The sequence below is a fragment of the Cephus cinctus genome, unplaced genomic scaffold, assembly GCF_000341935.2.
Source record: "Cephus cinctus unplaced genomic scaffold, Ccin1 Ccin1_scaffold1062, whole genome shotgun sequence".
In the NCBI taxonomy this organism is placed as follows: domain Eukaryota; kingdom Metazoa; phylum Arthropoda; class Insecta; order Hymenoptera; family Cephidae; genus Cephus; species Cephus cinctus.
The window spans coordinates 199,333-216,010 of NW_014333584.1; the positions used below are offsets into that span (position 1 = coordinate 199,333).

General features: G+C 34.7%; 2 protein-coding genes and 1 long non-coding RNA gene across 4 annotated transcripts; 1 reads left to right on the forward strand and 2 right to left on the reverse strand.

The window, feature by feature from the left end:
* Positions 1–152: 152 nt before the first annotated feature.
* On the reverse strand, positions 153–10,857 carry LOC107271877 (serine-protein kinase ATM). 2 transcript variants are annotated; one of them, XM_025089149.1, is made up of 17 exons: positions 10,170–10,857; positions 9,841–9,978; positions 9,336–9,759; positions 8,908–9,261; positions 8,443–8,848; positions 3,944–8,370; positions 3,544–3,870; positions 3,167–3,472; positions 2,879–3,093; positions 2,465–2,808; positions 1,921–2,384; positions 1,601–1,833; positions 1,397–1,513; positions 1,145–1,300; positions 817–1,069; positions 492–749; positions 153–409 (listed from the first exon to the last, which is right to left on the reverse strand). In XM_025089149.1, exons 1-17 carry the CDS (start codon positions 10,236–10,238, stop codon positions 231–233), a joined length of 8,670 nt encoding a protein of 2,889 aa, XP_024944917.1. In that variant the 5' UTR covers positions 10,239–10,857; the 3' UTR covers positions 153–230. The 2 variants fall into 2 exon arrangements, with proteins under 2 accessions (XP_024944917.1, XP_024944918.1); XM_025089150.1 differs by lacking the exons at positions 8,908–9,261; positions 9,336–9,759; positions 9,841–9,978; positions 10,170–10,857 and having other exon boundaries at positions 231–409; positions 3,944–8,384; positions 8,443–8,538.
* A 682-nt stretch (positions 10,858–11,539) lies between these two features.
* On the reverse strand, positions 11,540–16,490 carry LOC112494974. Its single transcript, XR_003061028.1, has 3 exons — positions 16,392–16,490; positions 12,720–12,980; positions 11,540–11,903 (listed from the first exon to the last, which is right to left on the reverse strand). It is a non-coding gene; the product is annotated as an uncharacterized LOC112494974 (long non-coding RNA).
* Positions 12,810–15,551, forward strand: LOC107271887 (inositol-3-phosphate synthase 1-A). Its single transcript, XM_015748433.1, has 7 exons — positions 12,810–13,211; positions 13,478–13,650; positions 13,723–13,990; positions 14,084–14,338; positions 14,420–14,662; positions 14,739–14,847; positions 14,914–15,551. Exons 1-7 carry the CDS (start codon positions 13,089–13,091, stop codon positions 15,294–15,296), a joined length of 1,554 nt encoding a protein of 517 aa, XP_015603919.1. The 5' UTR covers positions 12,810–13,088; the 3' UTR covers positions 15,297–15,551.
* Positions 16,491–16,678: the final 188 nt, after the last annotated feature.

A 16,678-nucleotide genomic window follows, 5' to 3' on the forward strand; every position in this document is an offset into this window, starting at 1 on the left:
GTTGCATTTGCGATAGCAGAGACATTTGTGAAATACAGCAGAGATAAAAGTACTAATTTCGAGGTTAATATTTATAACAGCAAACTGCACTGATAATTTGCAGAAGTAGAGGAAGTAAAGATATATCCGATAATGAAATAAGGGATACAAGGTTTAAAAATCTGATAAAAAATATATTAAATAATGATGTTATATACAATTTTCATTATCACAATATTACATTATTATACTTATAAATAAGCCTGCCATCCATAATATACTTTACACAAATTGGCAGGATCTCTGGCTTCTTGTATCAGGCGTTCGACCTGTCCTGAGACACTGGATGCTATACCTTCCTCTGTACCTTGAAGTTTTTGTTCTACCCTGAGAAGAGCCCTTTCGGCAAGTTTATTGGTCTCACTTGTACCTGTAAAATAACAAAAGAATTATCATTACTGTAATTATAATTTCATAAAAAGCTACGGCTTACAAGTCAAACGAATGCTTACTGTCATGACCTCCTACTGTCTTCTGCATCTTATCATTTTTAAGCTGAGCCCAATGAAAGAGAGGGTCATAAAGCAATACTTGAAGAAGTGTTATAATGATTTCTCTTTGTTCACGTAAAACACTCATTGTCTTCTCACAACTTCTTCTCATGACACCTTCGACACCAGATACTCCCATTGCTACTTCAAGATCTCTGGTTAATCGAAAAGGTATCGTTTCTGGCGTTGTCAGTAACTTGCCTCGTTCAAATGCAATGCCTATTGTAGATTTTTGTTAGCAGCATTGTATATAGAATCAGTAAATGTTTATGACTTAAATATTTACCAAAATCAATATGTATCACTTCAGCTGTGGTTTTGTCAATTAGAATATTAGTCAAATGTCTATCGCCTAATCCTAGGATATATCCAATTATAGAGGTTGTTGCTACACTGCGAACATAAGCTAATCTCCTTTCGAACCATGTTTCTGGTGAGACATAAGTTTCCGTAAAGAAATGATGGAAAGCAGGTTGTAGGTGTTTGCAGCAATCCAAATAAGCTTTTAATTTTATATCATGTGATTGTCCAGCTACGTTCTGTAAATGAGCGAGTAATTATTTTTAATGAGTCCAGACAAAACTTTGTATCATCTATTGGAACTGAAAGCATACCGAAATTTTAGTTCTGCATTCTAACGCAGTATAATCTTCTGGATAGTATTTTTTGTGAACACCAGATAAATAATCACTGCCAACAAGAATTTTTGCGATAGGCAACGTGTCTTCGCACCATTCCAAAATTCCTGATCTCTGTGTTAATGGCACTACCTATAATAAACAAAGTTATTAACGTTGTCAATAAAATATTTAAATAAGGATTTTGGTGATTACAAATACACAAAAGGAACTGTGCACGATGCATACCTTGTATGTTCTAATATAAAGATTTCTTCGTTTCGTTTCTTTACTGGCTTTTAATAAAGAGTTCATCACAGTAAAGACTTGTTGCATAACAGCATCTTGACGCATATCGTCTTTTCCCTGAATATAAAGAAAGAAGATTCATTAAACCTATCCGCCTGACCCTAACAGTAATGTACACGAATGAAAAAAGGAGGTAATGCTGACTTTGAGCAACTGGTTCCTGGATATTCCGTCCGTTCCTACGCAGGTTACTTTTTTTGGTGCATTTATACCACCAACTGACTCAAAAATTTCCGAATATTTTCGAACGCCTATAATCTCTTGGTAATCTCTATTAACTTTTATGTCTATAGGTAGACTAGGTACTATAGTATGGATAAGATCTTTCACGTTATAAATCTTTTGTTGCCTTGGAATCTTGCAAGTCTTCGAAATCTCTGCGAAGAATAATATTCACTTATATCCACATTCCTGCGAGTATTCAGTAACAAAAGAGTACAGAACAAATAGTTGTCAAATCTTACTATTTCTCGTAAATTCATAATTTGCAAATTGCACCAGAGCATCCGTTAGTGTAGTCATATTCTTTATAATTGGTTTAATGTGCGAGTATAACAATTCATTAATTAACTTCTGCGCTCCACGTACACGTTGCTCCGGTTTTGGTGGTAACTTTTTCGTGTACTCATAGTCCTTGTAAAGTTGTGCTAAGGCTAACAAGACTGGTAACGTATGGTGAGGATGTTCCTTGGCGCATCTCATCAAAAGCATATATATCTTCATAGCAAATCCCTGAGACAAATCATCATTCAAATGTGGTGCCAGTTGCGGTACCAATGGTATAAATTTGTGGGATGCTATTCTGTCAAGATTTTTATCGAAGAGATCATTGAGCTTTTCATCAGACGTATTATCCAACCACAGTGACACAAGTCTGAAGATTATGAAGTTATGGTCTTCGGTCTCTTGAAGAGTTTGCATATAATACCTACGATGAGATAAATAATCACTCTATTTTGTAAAATGAAAACCAATAAAATTAAATTTAATAATAATATATTTACTGACCTCATTGCTAAAAGCAGATACATATTTTTCTCCATCTGTATATTTTCCAATTCGGCAACATCATTTCTGCTTTGTTTCTTGCTCAACATTACTGCTGTACGCATATCAGCGTCTTGTGCTGTCCTATTGTAATTGCTTGCTGCATCTCGCGAATATTCAGCACACTCGCGTATACTCTCAAATCTCGACGATTGTACATAAGCAACCCTTTGCCGATATTGAGTATCAGCAAATTGAGCCAAAGCTGCCTGAGTGTCGTACAAATTTTTCAAGTCGCAAGGTTCCGGCTCTTTGATTGACATACTGATATCAATTGACTGTTCATAATATTTATGAATCACCGTCTGAGCAGGAGGAAGGTATTAAAAAAGAAAATTGATTAATCTGCAATTAATTACATAGCTGTAAGATTACCTGTGGATTTTCAGATTTAGTTTCTACCATCCAATTTCCGTATATTCTTAATGCTTTCGCACGAAGACTTGGACTCGGAGAATCTCTACTCATCAAATTTCGCATGCGGAATCTAGCAATGTTCTGATCCCCCATTATCCAAGATAAAAGAGCGTCTTGATAATCCAATTGGTCTTGCATCTCTTGAGGAAGATTGTATTGCTTCTTTAGAGAATCTAAGGAAAGGATATGGCACTTTTGAAAAGTCAAGGATAAGTTTTCTTTCAGTAAATTTATAGTAATACCTACCTAGTGCTCGTGCTGCAGTTTGCTGGTATCCTTGCTCTACGGCAACCTCAGCAATTTTCAAATATGTATTGATTAAAGTATCCTTGATAACTGGATCATTTTTTAATGACTCCTTTATTTGATACATTATTATTCTTTGGGACAGTATTGGTTCTACGTATTGAAAATCATTTGTATTCACAAAATCTTCTTCGTACCACTTGTTCAGTACATTCATGTAATTAGTTGGTTTCGCTGAGCTGAGCTCTTCTACTTCACGAAGCATATGCAACTGAGATAGCTTGGGATATACGGTTTTGCTGCTCTCTGAGTAATTAATAACAATTTTTAATATACTTCATTAATTAATATTACTGAGTCTAAAAAATTGTTCTTACCTAAGCTGGTGTTTCGAAGTGCTTTTACAACACATTCGCAAGCAATGTCCAGAAAAGCTTTTACACTAGCAGTGTTACTCTCGTGAAAGCTCTTCAGTGCTTGGAAATGAAAGAAATTATAATCATCATTGATGACACTACGTGGACAATCGTTACCATCTCTCAGTGAATTTCTCACTTGTCTCGCAGTAGAAATATTCCAATCAGCAAGTCTCCAAGCATTATCGTAGACAAAATCATCAATATTTTCTTGCGCTCTATCAATAGTTTGCATAAAACGACCGACGAGGTAATGAAGACCAGAATGTTGTAAAGCATTCAATAGACCTAAGAACAAAAAAAAATGATTATAGAATGATTAAGGAAGATGATTATCTTTTTCATCCCTGTGTTTAATTACCTCTCGTTGCTATACTGTTTCCGTAACACAAGTCCAGATCCTGAGCCAGCATAACTTTGTCCCATTGTCGCAGATGCGTATAATGTTGAATTCGTGAAGAACGATCCAGCAAGTGCGAAGAGCCACAACCATAAATAGCATCAGGATCGCCAATTTCGATACAAGCTTCTTTTAAAATATCTTGAAGCACTTTCCCTTTCTCTGGATATTCTTCGCAAATGTAATCAATAAGAGGAAGCTCCTTTATGATACGGCGACCATTTAATAAAGATTCACACCACAATTCTGCATAGAGAATAGACGTAAAGTATGCAGAACAATATTGTGCAGCTTTTGCTATGTTGATGTAATCCAAATCGAGCTGAATTACATCACTGCACTGAACTCTTATGAAGTTAACAATGTTCAGCATAGATTTTACGGACTCGTAATTCAAACAAATCCTTTTTGGCGATTGACTGGGTGAGCTTGTTAGCTCCAATTCACTGGAATAATGAATGTGATTGTGGAAGAATTGATTAATGCAGGAACAGATGATACTCGCATCTTTTTTCTCCATCAAAACAATCAGCACGAAGATACGTGGTAGGATCGTTTCACAAAATTGTACGTTTAATTTGCAAACTGGTGTCAATTCTGTCAGATAAAAATCTGAGAAGCATTCGATTACGTTAATCGTTATGTTTGTTATCCATTCGTTGTGTGATCTTGTTAATTTTCCAACCCAGAAATCATTTCCTACGTCGAAACAGGATCTAAAGCTCTTAAAATCAATTTTGATATGTTTCTTATTTTCTCTGTGTTTATTTAAAAATGGATAGACGTATTCTATACGTAGTCGTAACTCAAATTCTTCCATAGCTTCTTCTAATGACGTTAAGTAATTCTTATCAGTCAACTTTTGACCCCAGAATGAATCAAAGACTGTGTACAATCCATTTGCACTTGCTTGACGTAGCTCAAAGTCTGAATCGATCAAGAAGTCAGACAATAAAATTACAATGTTGTATGTAAGCATTTCTATGGAATTAATATCTACATTGAGGTGACTTTTTTCTGGATATAATATCATGGTTGTTAAATCAGCTGGTCCAAGTTCGCCCAAACACTTTGCAGCTTCCAGTGCGATATTAGAATCCGGTGATGACGTCAATTTAACAAGTCTGTAAATCAATTTATGAAGTAAACTCGAAGCACAGTCTTCAGCAAATCCACGTAAGCCTTCCAAATGGTTGTACATATTTTTCAATTCACTTTTTTTCGCCGACAACTGATGTCTCAAGTGAGACAATCCTTCAATGGAGCAATTCAAATTCTTCTTGTTGCCAGCCTTTAAGAAATGTTCAATTTCCTTTTCTAATCTGTGCGCAGAGTAATTACTATACCTCAGACTATCATGAACTTCTCTCATCTCTCGAAAGGCTTCATGATTTGGAAAAGAGTCAAGTTTTTGTATCGCAGTGCTCAGTATCTCTTTCTTGTCTACTATCAAGTATTTTAATAATTCTTCAGCTCCTGGTATCTTTCCGTTCTGTACAATAGGCGTGAGACTTGTCACAATAAAACTTAAGATATCCTTAAACTCATTACTTCTGACCGGTACCACATATTTTAATAAAAGAAGAAAGAATTCACAGCACAGTTCAGAAAGCACAGGTATGTCCTCCTTGATAAGATTCAACAAAGTGTGACTGATATCTCGAATTATAAACGTAGACATATCATCGAAATAATTCTCTCTTAACTCTTGTATAACAGCGGTCGAAAAATATGCATAATGATAAAAAGCTTTCAACTTCTGTTCCGTAAATTTTTGACTGTATATCTTGTAGGCAAAGTGTAGAAATACCCTTTGTATAACACTTGGCACCTGACACGCTAAATACTGAATCAGTTTGGTCTGACTAACTCCACCTTCCCTCGGAAGAAGATTCTTCAAGTTATCCAAACACTTCAGAACAGTTTCATTCTTGTACTCCAATGGTTCTGAAGTCGGCAGATGAAGCTTCCGATTAAACAGTTTAGCAAAATGAATCTCGTCGTGTAATTTTTCAATAAGACTTATCAAAACCATGTCCAATTTCTTCAGTAACATGTCTGAAAACCTTGACACAGACTCGAATTCATTTTTATTGTATCTCAAATTTACGAAGATCTTATTAACATATGCAGCATCCACTGTACATGTTGCAAGTGAAGACCCAGCAGGCTCTTCACAGACAAATGGTAAAAGCCATGATAAAATAGATGGGAAACATTTGTCGATCGTTTCCTTGAATGACAACTGATATTTGTTACATAGATCAATGACATCTGTCAGTTGACACTTTTGAATTTTAATAGGTGCCAATATGTGCATATAAGAGCGATAAAACTCTTCGCCGTTCACGCAACGCACTAACTCTCGCGGAAAACTATCCAGAGGATACTGCGACATTAGCCAATGTGTTAAAATATAGTTCATGTTGTCCTCAACCAGCTGACACGGTTCCTTCATCTTTTTAGTATTGGCGATAACTTGCAATACCTTCTTCACCTTATCAATGTTCATCTCCTTATCAAGAACGATCTTTAATAAAGCAAGCACAGCTTCACACTGAAGCATACCACTGGCACATATGACAACTGCCAAAGACAAAAGTGCAACTGACAACCTTGTAGTTTCCACATCAACTTTTTCCCATTCACTTAGTTCTTCACCAATTGCAAAAGGTTTCCTAACGACTGCGATCAATTTGTTGAAGAAATTCTTCTGCCATTTAAATTCTACGTTACTCAACGAGAATATTATGTAGAGCGACTGTACAGCTTCCAGCTGGACCAAGTAGAAAGGACTCTCTATGTACACTAGGACCTTCTCCACGAAAGGAGTATCATCGTCGACCTCAGCAAAGTCGCTGTACTTCGACCAGGAGAAACTAGGATCCAGTTTGGCAATTTCTCCAAGGCACTTTAGGAATTCCACAGCCACCAATGGACCGTATCTCTTGTCAGAAATAAGATTATGAATATCATTCAGCATCTTCATCACAATGATTCTCTCATCATTGCCACCATGCTTTATCACGTGCTTTAAGAAGTCTGATACTATTGTTAAGACTGATCGTACAGCTTCTTCATCTCCACGCCAACGAGTGAACAATCCTTGTAGAAATTTTATTGGGATCTCGATAGTATCTTCTGATATCAAATCTTCTTCCATTAATGTCAGGCGCTTCAGGGCTACCATAGCTATTCTTAAATCTGTTATACTAGATGATTCGTACAGGTCGATCTTCATTACGTGGTCCAAGAGAATTTTTTGAAATCTTTGAGCTTTGCAACACATACTCATTAAGGTATTAATCACTTCCATCTTTATCACATCCTGCTTGTAAACCTCACAACTCTTATCTCTTCTCAATTCTTCGTGCTTGGCATTCAGTTCCTCGTACTCCAAATATGTATTTACTATTGATATCTCTTCCACAATTGTGTCATCTTCGGTGTTAAGTAAAGTATAAATATTTTTAACAATCTCAACAGTCAACTGTGACGTAATGACTTCAGTAATATCTTTATCATAGGAAGTATCGTGCAGTATAGTCAATGCTCTTAGAATATTCACCATGTAAGTGAAGTTATGCTTCTTCATCTCGATAGTCTCATGATCTGCTAAGAACATATAGACATTTTCTAATATGCCTTTGACTGCGGTTGTCAGTCGGATTATTCTTGTGTTATCAGGATCCATATTTAATTCCTTCACGGTGGAAGCGACTTTGGCTATCATCGTTGCATGCATTATACGCACGCTTATTTCAGAGTCCATGAAATTCTCAACGACACTCAATAACTTTGAGACCAAACATTCCACAGCATTGTCTGTGAACAAGATATTCATCGAATGCTTCTGATCTTTTGTCGAAGCAGTGCGATTGAGAGGCCTGCGAAGGTCGATTTCAAAATTGGCAGATAGATGACATTTTTCAATATTTCTCAGATTAATCAATTCGGTGTCTTCTAAAATTCCATGCTGTAAGATCGATACAGTTTTATACATAGTTTCCTGATATATATTATCATTGTCTTGGCACTTCACATAGGAGGACTTCAGTGTTATGCGGATAAGCAGATCACATAAATCTTTCACTGGGATCTGCGTAAACATTTTGTTCCATGGAATTTCCAGAATTCTTTTTATTAGTACATTTCTGATTGACTCTTCACTGTTTCTTTCATTATATTCGTTATACTGTATTACGGTGTCTGATATTATACTGCTTTCGCAGAGTACTACCAATGTATGGAAATTCAACAAAGTCCATGTTAACACTTTTCTCACGTAGAGGTCCAGCAAACCATTGAAATTTAATGTCTTTTTGAACTTTATGATAGACTGTAAAAGATTGTGGACTGCTACTTCATTCTGGTTCATGGACAAATATCTGAAACGTCAATTCTTTTCTAAGATTAAGATATTATTAATTGATATACAATTTAAATTGTTCCCAGATTACCTCAAGGCAGTGCTCCAAATTTCTTCCCAGTGTTCCTTCGTGTGTGTCGGTTTCACTATCCCAGTAGTAAATTTTTGTTCAATCGAAACTATTGCAGCTGCCAACTCGCAGACACTATTCATAACTGACTTATTGTTGCATGAGCACTTTATGAGCTCTGAAACGGTTTTAAGAAATGGCATGAAATCCTCCGGCTTTAAAGTATCGGGATATTTTCTTATTAAGGCTGCAGAGACTTGAATCCAAATCCAAGATTGTTCTAAATTTTTACTAAAGACCATAGTCGTTGGATCATTGAATACAGTAGATAATCGCCTGCGTTTTGTAGGTGGAAAATCTTCAGGAATATCCAATGAAGTTCTATTGTCGGTAATGCCCTCATATCTGTGCAACAGTTGCCAGGAAACTGCAAGCGAACGTTTAATGTAACTTTGATCGGTTTATTTAAGATAATAAAATACACACCTTCCGACGCAAGTTTAAGGAAACTTTTATCCAGTATCTTGGGATTGCAATCTCTTATAATGGTCGTGTATAAGTTCATGCAGATAGCATTCCATTTATCCCAATCACAAGCGTACGCGACATCCTGAGACATTGTAGCTCCCTGTGGATGATGTACTTGAACAAATAATAGGAGAAGCTCTAACTTTTCAGAATTTGTCTCCTGTCCTATAATTTCTGGTGCAATACGTTCACTGAATTCGCATAGTACAGATCGGTTCTCCACAGCTATTATTTGGCAAATTGTTTTAGCCAACGTATATGTAGGTTCTGCCAAATTCTCATCGGTAGTCTTCACATGTCGAAAGACTTTCTCTGAATAGTAATAGATTTTTTAGCAATTAGACTCTGGACTTTAAAGTATAATTGTAAATTAACTAGCAATTTACCTAGCCAGGATAAATGATTTTTGATGTTCAATGCCAAGTGAGACTGTAAACTGCCATGCAATATTAGTTTCTGAATTGCACAAAGTATAGTGGATCTATTTATAGTGGAGGGTGGATTTTTATAAAGACTTAGACATGTTAAAATTAACTCTGTCCAATTGTCTAAAGATATCGTAGACCAGTATTGTCTGATAGGAATTATGTGATTGATTAATATAGCCATGTATGTATCTTGCCAATGTGAATAAGCATGGCATGTAGAACGTTTCAATACTTGCACTACTGCCATAATTAAATCAGAACCATTTAAATATATTTTATTTGAGCCGTTGCCATAAAGAACTGTCCTCAACATTAGTGCACACATATTTCTCCCATCGGGTGACACTTTGCCAATCTTCTTTCCAACCAATCTGTCTGCTTCCTAAATAAAACAATGTAGGCAGTTAAAAAAAACTTGGCAATTAGTAAACCATAACCAATCATAATAAGATCGATGACATACAGAGAGTATCATTTTATGTACACAGTTTAATATAGTTGTCCAATTTATATGGCCAAAAATGCCCTTTTCAGACATCTCGTTGATCTCATTTAAAGCATCTTGATTTTCATACAACTCTTGAAGACTCATGATAAATTTCTACAAGGAGACATAAAAGTAATAATTCTTTCAATTTCATTCTACTGAATTACATAAAATTAATTATATCAAATCCCTTTAAACAAAAATATGCATTTTAACAAGTTCCCTTTACCCAAGTACAGAATCTACCCTTATAAGATAATTTACCGCATTACAACTAAATAACATACTGAACTTATTGGACTTACCTTTCGATCAGCAGCTTTACTGGCCTCACTATATTTTAAAATATCATTAATTAATTTAGAATAAGCCATTCTTTTAAAAGTATCTCTTTAAACACCGTATACACAAAAAAACGTATTCACCCGGCGTTGCCCGCCATCAAACTGTCAACTACGAATTAGCAGCATTTATGCCTGCTTCCTCCGACATGGTTAAAGCCTAGTTTAATTTTTCAAATACAGTTTTAAGATAGGGTACTTAACCGGCGTTTAAACTTCGATTAATCTCGGAGCAACCGGGCATTAAAGATTTTCACTCTTTTCCTTCACAGATCACTATAAATAATGACAGTTGATAAAAAAATTCGGCTTCACGATTGGCTCTCGCGCAGCTGGTCTTCTCCCAGAGCCAATAGACTCTTTCCTTTACCGACGACACATTTTGACCTCCCTTTTCATCGACGCGGTTCAATGCATAGACTCAGTCTAACTGTGCTATTAGCCAATCAGGCACTTGTATATCGAAGATGAACGGAGTTTATGCATTGCACCGCGTTGAAAAAGACGGTCCTGAATCTGATTTATGAAGTCTCCGTTCGATGCTCTTTGCCCATTGGTCTTATGTCCAGTTTCTTCACCTTCGGTTAAAATTTAACTTGCAGATAAATCCCAAGCTAAACAATCATTTTCATGCTTTAGAAGTTTATCCGTAGGTTAAATTTTAATCGAAGACGAAGAAGCCGGCCGTATGCCCATTTCCTCTGACGTAATTTAAGCCTGGTTTAATTTTTTAAATATATTTTTAAGATAGGGTAACCAGAATTTAAACTTTGATTAACGTCGGAGGAAACGAACAGTAGTCATATTAATTACTTGCTAAGTTTACAAGGACGGGTTTTAACCAGAAATAACCAATCGCGTGCGAGCTTTAAAAAGAATCACCCAACGTGCTTGGTTAATCATTTCTAAAAACCCGTGCGTGTGAACTTAATACTTGACGCGAAGAACACTAACGCAAAAATCCGTCTGTTTTATTTCACAGTACAACAAAACACATGAATAACGCCGCGTTACAGTAAGCACACAAAACATAAGATTATGGGAAACGAGAGTAAATTTAAATCGTAAAGATTGTCAGTGTTTGACCTTATTGAAATCTATGAAAATTCAAAATTCCATATGACAATGGGCGTTTTTCTTTTACGTGAAAATCTCGACGAATTTATGCACATTCGTTTTTAATTTACGGCAGTTAACGTATGTATCGCCACAGTCTTAAAGTGCCCAGATTCTATACAACTAGTGTGTCCAGAGGTGTCGATAAAAGAAAAACATAGAAACAATTAAATCAAGATACAGTAACCTAACTGTTTTTAATAATATGTATTAGTTGAGTAGAACAACATTTTAATAGATGTAATATAAATACGTAACAATGTATCTGATATATTTACTAAATCTAAATGTAAAATACTTTGTTATAGAACATACAACATGAATTAGAAGCATATAATAGAATTACTTGAAACAATGGTTTTTTTTTATACTGATTACAGTACATAATCAGTGGTATAATATTTTCTCCACGAGAGCATTCTGATGTTTTTTATTCTTCAATTGCAAAAGTTCTAGAAGCACCGACTCCCCAATGATTATGATTGAAACAATCTAAAGGACGCAGTCTCACACGTGATCTAATTGAACGGCCCACACGACTGTACAATTGCTCGAAAGTTCTTGTTTGCGAATTCCTCCCCACTAAAAATAAAATTATTATTCATCAATTCAAAACGTATTAAATACGTTTTTCTTAAAATAATATTTTTCTAACATACGGTTTTGTTTTAACATTACAAATCGATCCTGCGTAATGAATTACATTTATAGAACATCACAAAGGGCTTCCAAGTACCAATACATATGTAAGTCTTTATGATATTAGTGATAATCCAAGATTTTATTAAAAAAAAGAAATAATTACCCCTTCAAGACATTTCAATATCCTCACGTATATAGAGAGACTTGTTTTTGTCAAAGAAGAAAACTTTTCAGGCTTCTTTCTTAAGCGCTTACATCCAAGAAAATACCAGGATTTCGTCAAATTTCTTTTTTTAGATCGACGCAGAATCGTCTAAACTTTTTCCAGACAAAGGAATTTATAAAATAATATGAATTTGTGGCGAAGATATTAAGCTTCGAAGTCGCGAGAGCCTCCCAGAACCAGCTATGCCAACTAAATTCCTGTCTCTGCAGTCGTGCGTGGAAGGGCTAATTTTCTATTTGTTCAACACAAATAAGGATTAAAGGCAAACAAACATATGTATTTGTTTTTTGAACAAAGAAATTCAGACCTTCAATCCTCCTATTCTTGGTGCACCCTAATGCTGAAAAGTATTTTTCTTTAACTTCCTAGTCTGTTACCAGAGGTACATAATTTCCTAATTATCATAAATAATGTTTTAGAAGTAACATCCATATGAATTCACGTTTCTACTAGCTCCATTCCACCAAATTGATAAAGGCCAACCAGTAAGCAAATAATACATATAATAATAGGGATAAATTGTTCGTAACTGTTAGACGGGGTTGGAAGGGGAGACCCTGACTTCTTTTAAAGCGCATGACTCCACGCCCTGAACACATTCACGTTTCAGCAGCGAAACCGGCACTTTTGGTTTTTCTCTACAAGCCTCATCTGTTTTTGTGTTCGTCGAAGTAGCTCAACTTCACCAATCGTCCTGTGCATCTTGACTGAGAATTCTTTAAAAATTCTCATTGCGGTCCAACGTTTACGAATATCTGAATAATATTTTGATTAGGTTCCTCGTGTATTATCTAAAAAGACACATTTTTATAATTATATACTTTTCGTGGTTACGTTCTTCTAGGAGGCTTAAATTTGTCTTGATCATACCTGAAACTTTATTTAGTAATTTTAAAAAGATGGCTCTTAAGATTCGCGTTGATTCACCCAAGGTGAAATACACGCAGGATTATATTGAAGCCCAGTACGAGTATCAGACGACTAATGTCACAAGGACAGGAGATAAGGATTTAAAGTATTTGGTGAGTCATCAGTATAAGTAAGGACCCATTTGTGTTCCCCTGGGATATGTAGATATATATATGTAAAGATAATCATTGCAACAATGTTTTATAAGATTAAACATGGAAATCATTGTAATTGGAGTCACATATAGATGTTTATAGGGATCATTTTAATTATTTCTTTTTGTCATTTCCATTATCACATGTTTAGATAATTCAAATGATTACTGAAATTATAAGATGATTTGTTATATTACTAGTAATAATAATTGGTTTTATTTCAGGTCACACCTGTCTCTACAAATTTACTGATTAGGACTCAATTGAAAGTCCCAAAGTTAGGGGTAATGCTTGTTGGATGGGGTGGTAATAATGGGACAACAATCACTGCTGCATTGTTGGCTAACAAGATGAATCTGTCTTGGGATACTAAAGACGGTCGTAAAAGCGCCAACTGGTCGGTATTTTGTTATATATTTTATAATAAATTTTTATAACGTTTTATGTGAAAGCTTAAATTCAATTTCAGGTATGGCTCTCTTACTCAAGCATCTACTGTGAAATTAGGCAGTAGTGGAAGTGAAGATATTTTTGTTCCTATGTCATGGATGTTGCCAATGGTCAATCCTAATGATATTGAACTTGATGGATGGGATATTTCAGATATGAACTTGGCAGATGCCATGGAACGTGCCAAAGTATTAGATTTCAATTTACAGAAGCAACTTAAACCATATATGGTAGATATGAAACCCAGGAAAAGTTTATACTACTCTGATTTTATTGCAGCGAATCAGGTATGCCAGTTATATTTATGTATGTAACAAGAATTAATACTGTTATTTTGGGAGATTTAAAGCTTAACAGGATTATGTATTTTCTATTACTAGGAACAACGAGCTAATAACATTATCTCTGGTTCAAAGATCGAACAATTAAACTTGATCAGGAAAGACATAGTAGAGTTTAAATCTGCTAAGAATTTGGACCAAGTAATAGTCTTGTGGACTGCTAATACTGAGAGATTTTCCAGTATTCTTCCTGGCGTCAATGATACTGCCGATAACTTGTTAAAATCCATTAAGGAGGATCATCCAGAAATTAGTCCAAGTACAATGTTTGCTGTTGCAGCAACTCTTGAAGGTGTAAGTTACTTTGAAATTAGTATAAGGAATTATTTTGCTTGATGTCACTTTGCTAATGTCATCTTTGGAAAAATATTACAGTGTACCTATATAAATGGATCTCCACAAAATACATTTGTACCAGGCGCAATAGAATTGGCCGAACGTCACAAAACGTTCATCGGCGGTGATGATTTTAAATCAGGGCAAACAAAACTGAAATCAGTCCTTGTGGACTTTTTGGTCTCAGCAGGGATTAAACCGGTTTCAATTGTTAGCTATAATCATCTTGGAAACAATGATGGTTACAATTTATCAGCTCCACAACAGTTCAGATCAAAAGAGGTAACTTGTATTTTTTTTTAACTATACAATTCCTGTAGATTGAATTTTTTTAATGTTCTCTTTTTTTCTGTTTAAGATCTCCAAGAGCAACGTTGTGGATGATGTGGTACAGTCCAACAACATTTTGTATAAACCTGGAGAGCATCCTGATCATTGTGTTGTCATAAAATACGTTCCCTATGTTGGTAAGTTTAATTATAACATGTTTCCTCACCGTCAATTCTTTGCACTACTTATGAGTCTTTCGATAGGTGATAGCAAGAGAGCCATGGATGAATATACATCTGAAATAATGCTGGGTGGTCACAATACCATCGTGGTGCATAACACTTGTGAAGATTCCTTATTAGCAAGTCCAATCATTCTAGATTTGGTGATCCTGGCAGAACTTTGTTCACGTATCACTTTTAAACAGATGGATTACAAGAACGAGGAGTTTTCAGGATTTCACAGTATACTATCAATTCTTTCATACTTGTGTAAAGCCCCATTGGTGCCGCAAGGAACACCCATTGTGAATGCCTTGTTCAAGCAACGAGCTGCTATTGAAAATATTCTTAGAGCTTGTTTGTCTTTACCTCCAGAGAATAATATGCTTCTAGAGTACAAGATCCGTTTGAATAAAAAACTATAGGATTGTTAGGCATCAAATGCCTATGTGAATCATGGGAAACCAATTGAAAAACAAACTAGTATTTCTAATTATTCCACAGGGTACAAATAAAATGAATATTTGTTCATAATTATAATATATAACAAACAAATAATTGCTTTGTGTCCTAAAAAAATTTAGGATATATTTTTCCACTGAAATTTATTATCGATGTATTTTAACAAATTGAAAAGTCAAAGTATTTTTATTAAACACAAACCATTATTTAAACAAGTATTAAATTTGTATATTTTATTATTACAAAACAGTATCAATTGAATTTATTATATCTCTACTGATGTTTGATCTCTAATATTGTTCCATGTATTTTCAACTATTATAGAATATTCTAGTTTTAGTTTTAGATGAAAACAGAATTGTTACCAAATGAATATGTGAAGCTACTTGCTTTGAAAATATATTTTTATCTTGTCATAGAAAATGTATTTATTATTTTACTCGTTAATGAAAGAATGAATTGATCATTAGATCAAAATCATAAATGCAACAAGTATTTAAGAAAAACTGTTCTTTGGTACCAAAAGAATTGTTCTGTATGATAATCCCACTACTCCTAACAAATACATGATGAGGATCTCTATGTAATTGACTTCTATTAATCTTTGACAACTGAAAGAATATATACTTAATAAAGGTTCTGCTACAATTTTTTATTTAAATATAAAAACCAGTTTTCTCCAAGAGAATCGCAAACATTAAATCTACTAATTTCTCAGTATTAGATAGTATAAATCCTCTCATTGAAATATCAAACTGAAAAGACTAAGGATGTCTTAAGTTCAAAAACAAATAGAAAAGTTATAAACATGAATTTTACATTCTCATAATAGAGAACAATTTATATAAGCTATATGCCAGTACACTTCAACCTTTTATAATTCCATGAACTCCAACTATTTGACACTGTATCTTTCAGAAGCTTCTCTGTATAAATAATTAATATAATTACATCTGACCTATCCTAACTACACACTGCAAAAACAATGTACACTACAAATAACTCTCAGCTGTACAAATTTTAGATATTATGATAACAATACAATGCAGCAAACTTACCACAAATTGAAGGAGATAAAAGTAAAATAGTGAAGGAGCATCAATGAAGATTGTTTCTTTATTAAACAAGTGCAATTCAGAAGACGCGCTACTCTATATGTCCCTCTGGTGACTCAAGAATAAAATGTCTAATGACATCATATTTTATCAATATAAATATTTCAATCGAATAAATAATTTTTTATTAGTAAAATATAAGTAATTAACTTGTATAAAGTGACGTAAAATGATGACATCCATCTGCAGTTCGATGGCCGTTTACTACCTGTGCTTTTTCACCCGTTCAA

Bases quoted from the DNA above. Each gene is read 5' to 3' on its own strand.
- LOC107271877 (XM_025089149.1), bottom strand. From the start codon at position 10,238: ATGGCTTATTCTAAATTAATTAATGATATTTTAAAATATAGTGAGGCC. The intron at 9,979-10,169 runs GTAAGTCCAATA...GTCTCCTTGTAG, and splicing joins GTAAAGCTGCTGATCGAAAG to AAATTTATCATGAGTCTTCA. The intron at 3,473-3,543 runs GTAAGAACAATT...TTAATTACTCAG, and splicing joins ACTTCGAAACACCAGCTTAG to AGAGCAGCAAAACCGTATAT.
- LOC107271887 (XM_015748433.1), top strand. From the start codon at position 13,089: ATGGCTCTTAAGATTCGCGTTGATTCACCCAAGGTGAAATACACGCAG. The intron at 14,663-14,738 runs GTAACTTGTATT...TTTCTGTTTAAG, and splicing joins AACAGTTCAGATCAAAAGAG to ATCTCCAAGAGCAACGTTGT. The intron at 14,848-14,913 runs GTAAGTTTAATT...GTCTTTCGATAG, and splicing joins AAAATACGTTCCCTATGTTG to GTGATAGCAAGAGAGCCATG.